Source organism: Marmota monax, unplaced genomic scaffold (genome assembly GCF_021218885.2).
Source record: "Marmota monax isolate L192 unplaced genomic scaffold, Marmota_monax_Labrador192_F-V1.1 WCK01_AAM20220418_F8-fsc00045, whole genome shotgun sequence".
NCBI classification, from domain to species: Eukaryota; Metazoa; Chordata; class Mammalia; order Rodentia; family Sciuridae; genus Marmota; species Marmota monax.
In genome coordinates, this window is record NW_026692132.1 from 10902859 (window position 1) to 10913104 (window position 10246).

The 10246-nt window shown below is 35.4% G+C and overlaps 1 protein-coding gene across 2 annotated transcripts; it reads left to right on the plus strand.

Annotated features, from left to right (window-relative positions):
- The first annotated feature begins 618 nt into the window (after positions 1-618).
- Mmp7 (matrix metallopeptidase 7) lies at positions 619-9977 on the plus strand. Of its 2 annotated transcripts, XM_046466654.2 has the most exons (6): positions 619-789; positions 3610-3836; positions 3929-4077; positions 5358-5486; positions 7101-7262; positions 9680-9977. In XM_046466654.2, exons 1-6 carry the CDS (start codon positions 682-684, stop codon positions 9703-9705), a joined length of 801 nt encoding a protein of 266 aa, XP_046322610.1. In that variant the 5' UTR covers positions 619-681; the 3' UTR covers positions 9706-9977. The 2 variants fall into 2 exon arrangements, with proteins under 2 accessions (XP_046322610.1, XP_046322620.1); XM_046466664.2 differs by lacking the exon at positions 5358-5486.
- Positions 9978-10246: the final 269 nt, after the last annotated feature.

Below are 10246 nucleotides of genomic sequence, written 5' to 3' on the forward strand. Positions count from 1 at the left end.
GAGAAGCAGTGTTAACCACGAAGAAAAGAAATAACCTACTTAAAAGTACACCTAAAGAAGGGAGTTTTCACTGCTTGACTGAGCTATTGGAAGGTGAGGCCATGGAACACAGTTCTATGGTGGCCACCAACCATCACAGTACCGCCTTCCCATCTGCCACTGCTATCATCCTCCTCCTCTATAAAGAACCAGGGGATGTTGGTGATGTTCTATTTCTTGACTTTGGTGATTGTTACAGTATTGGCTTAATAATATTGATTATTTATAATTTTGTGCACTTTTCTATACATTTCAATTTTTTGAAAAATCCTTTTAATATACATGATACAATAATATCCTAAATGATGAACCCAAAATTTTTTAAATTGAGAAAGCCTGGTGAGTAATAATTTGATTCTGGCAAATAAAATGAGTTTTCTCATGGGTTAAATTTATATAGCAGACAGAAAAAAAGTCCCTTGAAAAATAAATACATCACGCTCCTCTTGCCAATAAGGACACATTACTTCCTCATTGTCGTTAATGAAGAATAGCACATACTTTCTAAAAAGAAAGAAAACATTCAAATGAGTCACCTATTGCCACATCCAGGGTTGAATAGCTATATAAATTTCTCCAGCCTCTGGCAGAAAACATCAAACCAACCGCAGGTCTGAGAACAGTCATCTCTTGCTGGCAGTTATGCAGTTGGCTCTGCTGTGGGCTGTGTGTCTGCTGTCTGGACACCTGGCCCTGCCACTGCCCCCAGAGGCGGGAGGCATGAGTGAGCTGCAGTGGGAACAGGCTCAGGTATGTCACGGTCCACTCACCTGGGTTCAGTGGTCTTGCTGTCAGCATTAGAAGTGTTTTTCAATTATTTCTCCTTCCATGTTATATTGCAATGAGTTTTCTCATAATATTTTTTTAATAAAGGGAATATATGCTTTTATCAAGTAACCATTCAAAACAGGCTTTAAAGCTTATCCAAACTGGGTTTGAGTTCCAACTCCTCCACTCACAATGTAGATGAACCTCAAAATGTCATTTAACTTCTCTGATCTTTAGTTTTCCAATTTGGAAGTTGGAGATAATAATATCAGCAAGTAGGGTGTTATAAAGCATTTAATACAGTACCTGGAACATTACTGATGCTCAATAAATTGAAGATTTATTATTTTTTATTGCAACTTGAAATTATTTTCATAAAGGATATAGAATGTTGCATCTTAAGATAAGAATTACTTTTGAATTCAGAAAATAAGGGTAGAGGTTACGGCTTTGCCATAAGCTGATGATAATAGGCAAGGCAATAACTCCTGGATTTGTTTTCTCATGGGTCCAATGGAAATAATAAGACTATATGTTTTATACCTCGAAGAATTAGTCTAGTGAATAATAATTGCCAATTATAGAGCACTTCCATATACACTACATCATTTATTCCTTAGCTCTTTTCTAAAAACAAGGAGAAAGCAAAGTGAAGTTGATTCCCATTCAACTTAGAATGGTAGTAGATTCTTAGTGGCAGAGATAAGAATCAAGGACAAGTTTTTCTATAAAAATGATGTTCCTTCTAATATATTACTTAATAAGCAGTCTAATAAGTATTAAAAAATATGATTTGGCAAAATAATACATGATTACTTTTAAGCATTGTTTATAAATTTAAGCCTTAAGCATAAGAAAAATCAAATTTTGCTTCACATGAACTTGGATTTTTTAAAAAGTCCAATAATATATTAGATTGAACCATATGAAATTACTGATATTTAATAGTTTTGTACCTCTCAAATAGCAGTTTTTATAGCAATTTATGTCTACCTAATGAATTCTCCCGAAGGAATTGATTTTCAAGAATATTCAGTTCCTTTATTTAACACACAGTCTGTCAAAACTAAAAGGAGTTTAGCTAAGTTTAATGCATAGCAGGAAAGGTCATCTCAATGCAGAGGTGCTTCTTCCAGGAGTGTCTTTATAAAGTCTGTGGCTCTAGAAGGGATAAAAGGCTATTTGCTCTTAAATAAGAAATTAATTCATAATTGTCATGAACAATAAGTATTTGTTGTATTGAATGACACACAATTATTGGTAACAGATATAGAGAGCACAACATTGATAAGGTTTCTTAAGCAAAATTCATACTCCTGAGAGGTTCTCAGACAAGTGACCAGTACCATCCACTCCGATATTGATAGAAAATCACTGAACCAATGTTTAAATCATTTCAACAAAAATATTATCATACATCAGCTAAGCCTACTCATGTCATCTATGTTTGTGTACACACATGCACACATGCATAAAATACTGGGGACTGAACCCAGGGATGCTCTACCACTGAACCACATCCCCAACCCTTTTTATTTTGAGACAGGATCTTGCTAAATTGCTGAGGCTGGCCTCAAACTTGTAATCCTCCTGCCTCAGCCTTCCAAGTCACTGGGAATATAGGCATGCATTATTGTTCCTGGTCGCTTATACGTTTTTCTAATGAAATGGTTTTGGAATCAGAACACAGTCTCCTTCAGAGTGACTTTATATTTATTTTATTTTTACAAGCCATGTTTCATCATATGTAAAATGCCTGCTTCACAGGATGTTTAAGGTGTAATTAAAATAAATGGCTCTAGTAAGTACTTTAAATTATTCTTGTGAGTTTGCTGCTGCTTTTAGTGCATTCCTTTTTTTTTTTTTTTTTTTTTCCTGTTAGATTCCCATCTTCATTTGCAAACACTAGAAAACTTTAAGAAATTCCCAGGGACCCAGTTTACATGGGATAGATCTGGGAGATCTGCTTTATCTAACAGCCTCTCAAAGAGGTTGTAGTAGGGATTTAAAAGAGGGAAAGAGAGACTAGAGGGTGGAAAAAGTGGAGAGAGGGAAAAGAGGTACTGGGAAGCAGGAAACTCAGGCTCAATTCTGCTACTAACATAACATGTGAAATCAGGAAAATCATTTGGATGTTATGAGCTTTGGTTTCTTCATCTGGACAATTAATTCAATTAACTAAACTAATAATCTCCTAAATATTTCCCCAGACTAAATTGTTAAGACCCTTTAACCTTTAGCTGGTACCAGACCTCAGCAGGATCTTAGATGGGCCAGGGATCTTCCGATCTCCCCACAGGGTCCATGGTGCTAAAGGAGGTTTTGGTGTGCCTCTTGAGATCACGCTAGGATATTCTTCCTGAAAGTTCCAAAAACAAGTCTATGCTACATAAAGTGTTCAGTATGTCTTCCTCAAAACATTTAAGGTGGAAAAAAAGAGAAACTGGGAGATTTTTCTCCTGGATGGCACACTTGTGCTTCATTATCAATATTAAATTTCCTCTTTATTAGCGCATATTTATTGTACTCAGTGACTATATAATTGTTCTATCTTGAAATCACTATATAAATCCACAAAAACAGAGGCAGGGCTGGGGTTGTGGCTCAGTGGTAGAGCACTTGCCTTGCACATGTGAGGCACTAAGTTCGATCCTCAGCACCACATAAAAATAAATAAATAAAGGTATTGGGTTTATCTGTAACTAAAATAATTTTTAAAAAGAGGCAAAAGAAGTGCAAATTTCTAAAATAAAAAAAAAGACAATAACAAGAACTACAAATTATTTACTGTCTTTTCAATAGCACTATCTCAAGAGATTTTATCTTCATGATTCAAAAGAAAAGGATGCCAACAGTTTAGAATTCAAACTCAAGGAGATGCAAAAGTTCTTTGGCCTGCCTGTAACTGGAAGGTTGAACGCCCACATCGTAGAAATAATGCAGAAGCCCAGATGTGGAGTGCCAGATGTTGCAGAATACTCACTATTCCCAAAGAGGCAAAAATGGACTTCCAGAATAGTCACCTACAGGTCAGTTTTGTTTTGGCTCATTTTGACAGAAACAATTGATAAAGCCTTTGTCCTAACAGGTCAAAATTTTTTTTTTTATTGTTTGCTACTAGGATCCTATCGTACACTTCAGACTTAAAACCTGCCGTAGTGGATCAAATAGTGGCAAAGGCTTTAAGCATGTGGAGCAGGCACATCCCACTTCGTTTCAAGAGAGTTAGAATGGGAACTGCTGATATCATGATTGGCTTTGCAAGAGGAGGTAAGAATGAGTCCTGTAGGCTAATCCCATGTGCTATTTTATTTATTTGTTGTTTACATAAGTGCTCTCTGTTTTTAAAAATGTAAACCCTTTGATAAGGAGTGGGGATGTAGCTCAGTGGTAAAGCATGTATTTAGCATGTGCAAGGTCCTGAGTTCAATCTCCAGCATCACAATAAAAGAAGAAAAAAAAAAAACCTTTAATTAGATATTATTGCAATTTTTATAGTTTGTTAAATTAAAGTCACTTTTTATGCAGGAACTGGAAAACTATTACTCATGAGCCCAATCCAGCCCAACATGTTTTTTTTTTTAAAACTAAGTTTTATGGAACACAGCCATGCTCCTTCACTTAACTATTGTCTTAAAATCACTTTCAGACAGGCTACAATTGTGACAGCATCCATAAAGTGCACAGCACTTAAATTACCTGTTATCTGGCCCTTCTTAGAAAACATTTTCCAACCCCTCTTTTATAGTATGAATCTTTACATATATAATCTTTTTGTAGCATGAATTATTAAAGGACTTGTAGAGATATAATGCATTTACATGAACTACTCTTAATTAATAGGATTTCATGGTGCAAATTTAGAAAAATATTTTCCATTTTGGTCTTCTCTAATATTGAACTGCCAGGGTACTATGAATTTAGCTGTACGTTGAACTTGAGCCCACAATATTAACAATATTGAAGAAAATGTTAGGGAAAGCAGTGATAACAGCACTACAAGTTTATCAAGAACTGGATGAGCCGGGTACAACCTGACACTCATCTAAAGATAAATAACTCTGATTCACAAATAAAAGGACTTTCAAAATCTTTTTTAACAGACTTTGAGTATAGTTCTCCAATGCTATCTAGTATGCTCACAAGAAAAAAAAATAGCTTTTTAAGAAAAATATACATGAAATGATACACAAATTACCCACCAAATGCAAAGCTCACATTCATGCTCCCTCCCATCTCCATTTGGCCAAGCAAAGTGATAAAATTTAACAAACACTTAAATGCAATCATAAGTTAGATATAAATATGTTTAAAATACTATATCCTGTAAACCTTTACTATGTGGTGGCTATTGGTGATGAGCAGTGGTTCTGTGAAAGAAAAGTGCCTTTACTGAATAAGCAACTAAATGCATCTGGTTTCTGCTACCAGCAGTGTGGACCATTTGGAATGGGCTGTTCTTTCCAGTCTCAATAATCGTGTAAACTAAAAAGATGAAATGACTAGGAAAAAATCCAGTCACTAAGGGAAGTCACTCAATTTTCTTGCAGCTCATGGGGACTTCCTCCCCTTTGATGGACCAGGAAACACTCTGGCTCATGCCTTTGCACCTGGGCCAGGCCTAGGAGGAGATGCTCACTTTGATGAGGATGAACTCTGGACTGATGGCAGCGGTCTAGGTACAGAGTCCCATGTCCCTTGTACTGTACCTCCTTCAACTTCCAGACTTACTCTAACGTTCATCTGATACTTGCTTTAATTTATGATATCTATCAAGAACTTAAATGACAACCACTGTCCTATATGCTTTAGATGTTTTATCTCATTCAATATATTCATAATATTGTAAGTACTAAAGATGGAAACTCTGGCTATGGAGTCAAGCAGTGTCAGGATCAATTTGTTTTACCTCTATCTTTCTTGCTGGGTGTCTTTAAGTTATTTAATGTCTCTGAGCCTCAGTTTTATCTTCTATGAAATAGGACTAGTAATAGTGTCCACCAGAGGATTACTTAAATTAAATTAAAAAATGATTGTACAATGCTTAGCACAGTGCTTGGAATATATTAAAAATTCAATGAATTTTAGCTCTTCATATTTCTCAAAAGTAAGTGTCTTGAATAAAAAAGAGGAACAAAGACTACAATATTTTAAAATTATATGCAATTCTGGGATTATTCACTATTGTATGAAAAGAAGAAGCTCCATGACTTAACCCATCATATTCATCATTTTACAATGTGAAAGATTATGGACACATCTGAGAACTAATGGAGTGGAGCTCTGACGTAAATAATCCTCAGAGAAAACAATCCTTTAAAAGAAATGGCTAGTAACTGGCACTGGAAGTGAAATTAATACTTGTATTTGCCTATGGGAATTTACCACAGTTTGAACAAAGCAGTGAAAATCTAACTTCTGTAACATGGTGAGGCTGCCTTTCTGCCACATCTTGCACATCTTCATTCTTCTTTCTTCCCACTCATGGTAAGTTAAAGACAGCTTCCTTCAATCTAATGCAACACAGATCAAGCTCTGGAAACTCCTCAAATTCACAGTTTCACTCTTTCCCCCAACTTGCAAAGCATTCTATGTATTTGAGAGAGATTCAATTATCACCTCATATGATTTATATATCATCTATATCATATATCATTCATACACACGCACACACACACACACACACGCACGCACACACACAAAATTTTATGAATCAAGATCAGAAACAAAACCCAGCATTGCCTGGAAATACTTCCTTTGGTCTTGACGTTCTCAAAGCTAACTTTCTCTATCCTAACATTCAAAGTTGTAATAATTTGTTGAACAGCCATTATTTTTCACATATTGGTAAAGTCTAATTATCTTGGCAAATCTATAGAGTAAGAATTATTATCTATGTTTAATAGATAAAGAAGTGAGGCTGAGCAGAACCAACTAATTTGTCCAGAGCTGTCCAGTCAGTTAAGTAGCAGAGCTATGTCAGAAACGTAGGTCTTAATGCTTTTAAAGTCTTTGCTTTCCACTATAGAATATCACTGCCAGGTGATTATATAAGAAGCAAATAGGCAGAAAAACATCACTTTTCTTTAATAAGCAGAAATGGTAGTATTAAAGCACTACTAAGCAAAATCTCCTTCTCACCCCTTCCCAGTCTTCAAGGTGTAGAAGCGAATAAGTAAGCTATGGAAGATTGAGAGTTGGATATTTTTATAGTTATTTTATTTTTATTATTATATATTAGGTATTTTCATACTTATTTTAATAGTTACTCTATGTTACCTCTTTGGTTGTAGGAATTAACTTCCTGTATGCTGCGACTCATGAACTTGGCCATTCTTTGGGCTTGGGTCATTCCTCTGATCCTAGAGCTGTGATGTATCCAACCTATAGAACTGAAGATTCCCAAAGTTTCAGACTTGCACAGGATGATATTGAAGGCATTCAGAAGTTATATGGTAATATTTATGGTTTCAAATAAGGGGGATTTCATATTTTCCCCTTAGAACAGGCTTGGAAGAAAGAGGCTGAGAAATGGGCATTTACCTGGAAAACCACACTGTAACTTATATCTAAAAATCTACTGAAAAGAAAAACTGGACCTTATATACTCAGAATTTGACCAGACTTTTTTATACTAGCTATTTCTTTTATCACTTTATAGTGATCCTCATTTTAGTTTTAAGCTTCAGTAATACAGTATCATATGGTGAAATTATGACAATGACACTACCAAGGTTCTTTTCAAGCTGTCACCCACTCTTCTTCCTGGCTCAGTTCAAACTCTTTAGGAGTGTCTCCCCTGGAGTGGACTGGAGGAACATGATACCATGCTCCACAGCTGCCCAGTGCCAAGGATTTGGCACTAGGTGATCAACAGTGACCCATTTTTCCTGCTTACATACACATGTAGGGAAAGTAATTAACGATGGACAGCCACTGCTAATAATTAGTCAAGAAGATTATGAATATCTCATGTCCCAATATATACTTTTTTATTCAAATTAAGCTCCAAATTCAGATTTGAAATATGCCGATTTGTATTTACTTGATTAAGTCAGTTAGAAATAGTATTCAGGAAAGGATTCAAAGGACAAGGATAAAAATTCGTGCTTCTGGATAAAAATGAGGGGGGAAAAGAGTCCAAAGATCCTAAGTGACTTGTTCAAAATTATGTGGCTGTCAAGTGCTTGAACAATGATTCCACATCAGGGCTGTATGATTTCATACCCTACCATACATGCCTACCTATCACTACCTAGAAAGCTTTCAAAAAAGCAAGCCGAACAAGAAAATACAGAATTTCACCTTTAAGTCAGCAGACATAGTCAAACTTATCCAGCAAAATATCAGGATAAATATATGTATTTTTATGGATGTGTGTTTGTATATATGTATGCATATATAGATGTATTACTGGGGTAAGAATACACTATCAAAAGATCACTTAAGAGTTTTTGAGTGATCCAAAGAATAACAAAAATGTTTTCACATAAGACAGTACTGTCTTTCAAGGAAAATTATTACTGCAGAAAAATGAATTTAAGCTATCAGCTGAACCTAGAATTTACTATGTATCAGCATTGCTTAAATTGCACTTCTAGAATGCTAGTGCCTCAAGACAATCCCCACAGAAGCATGCTGTGGAAAAATAACTTCAAGACACACTACCTATAAAAATTCAGATGCATACTAAATAGTACTAAAGGAACAGTGTTTAACTCAGTGTTTACTAAATTATAATCATTTTTATGGAATACCCATTGAAATCCTACGAAATAATACTTTAGAGAACACACTTTGCAACTAGACCCTAAAGATCAGATCAGAATCAAACAGCTGCTTCTGTCCAGAGGACTGACAAAATACTGACAGAAAATACTACCCCCTTGTATAAAATAACAGAACTCTGAGAATACAGCATTCTATAACTATTAGGACCTTAAGAAAAATACAAAGAGATTAAAGAAGCTATGAGGCAGACTGATTAAATTTAACAGGAAGAAAACTGGTGCATTTGATTCTTTTTAGTTTTACAGTTTTTATTTGTTCTTTTTATATATACATGACCATAAAGTGTATTTTGACATATCATATACATATGTGGAGTATAACCTATTTTAATTAGGATCCCATTCTTGTAGTTGTTCATGTTTTGGAGTTTCACTGGTGATGTATTCACATATGAACATAGGAAAGTTATGTTTGATTTGGTGCATTTGGCACACACCCTTATCCAAGTAGGAAAGAAGAAACTTCTGAACAACAGAAAGTAGGATTTAATTATGTAAGCTGTAAATTTAGGATTTCATTCATCCAAAATATAATGGTGTACTTGCTTAGCATGTGCAAAGCCTGAGGTTGATCCCCAACACCACACAAAAAAAGAAAAAAATAAGTTAACATGAGCAGAAAATATAGATTCAAAAGAATGTGATCCGAGTTGTGAATGAATGCAAAACTCTCAATGCTATTTTCAGAATAACAAAAATAATAGCTAAAATGCATTGATTACTTCCAGTATCCAAGCACTTCACATGAATTAGCTTACTGAATCCATGAGGTACTATTCCATTTTATAGACTGCTAATCTAATGCTAAGGAGGTTAAGTAGTCATTTCCTCAAGGTCACACAGCTAGTAAAATGGTAGAGATGAGGTGCACAGGCATCTGATCCCCAGGGCCCACACTCAGTGCAATATTGCTTCCTTAGCCTTTGAAGGTTGTACTTCAAAAATCTTTGTTCCAGACACAGAAAACCAGGACCAGGTAAATGATAAGTTATACATACCATGACATTTCCTTTGTACAGTTTTAGGATGGTTTTTATGCATTTGTATACTGTGTCAGAATGCTTTTTTTTTTTTCTTAACAGGAAGAAGTTATTTCAGAAGGAGATAGAAGCTTCAGAGGGAATATTCATTCATTCACTGGGTTCTGTATCAGTATTCCCCAACCACAATTAACACTCTCCCTGCACTTCACTCAGCACATGCTCCATCCTTTCTTGCACTGTGGTTGGTTTTTTTATGTCTCTCTGTCCCCCAGGTTAAACTTTATGTTTTGCCTTCATCTTACTCACCTATGATGATCTTCAGACAACATGAAATCGGCAGATGTCAGTAAATGTTGTATACACAAATAAATAAAATTCTTATTCTATGATAAAAATACTGATACTTGGGAGTAATTTTTCTGTGGCAAGGGAAGGCATATAATGAAATCAAAGAATAAAACAAAAAAATCTCACCACATTATGTTGAAGTCTTCAGACATATCTCACCCTATCACTAGATGGAAGTATGAGCTCGACTTTTTGTTGTCCTTTAATGTAGCCCCAAGTTACTTCCCTAGTTCTTTCAGCACAGGCTCTCACTGAGGCTCCTGCCAAATGCAGTTCTTCCTGCAAAATGTCTGTAAATTCCTGAGGACTTGGATTCTC

Coding starts and splice junctions, on each gene's coding strand:
- Mmp7 (XM_046466654.2), top strand. CDS start 682: ATGCAGTTGGCTCTGCTGTGGGCTGTGTGTCTGCTGTCTGGACACCTG. Junction 790..3,609: donor TGCAGTGGGAACAGGCTCAG/GTATGTCACGGT, acceptor TCTTTTCAATAG/CACTATCTCAAGAGATTTTA. Junction 7,263..9,679: donor AGGCATTCAGAAGTTATATG/GTAATATTTATG, acceptor TTTTCTTAACAG/GAAGAAGTTATTTCAGAAGG.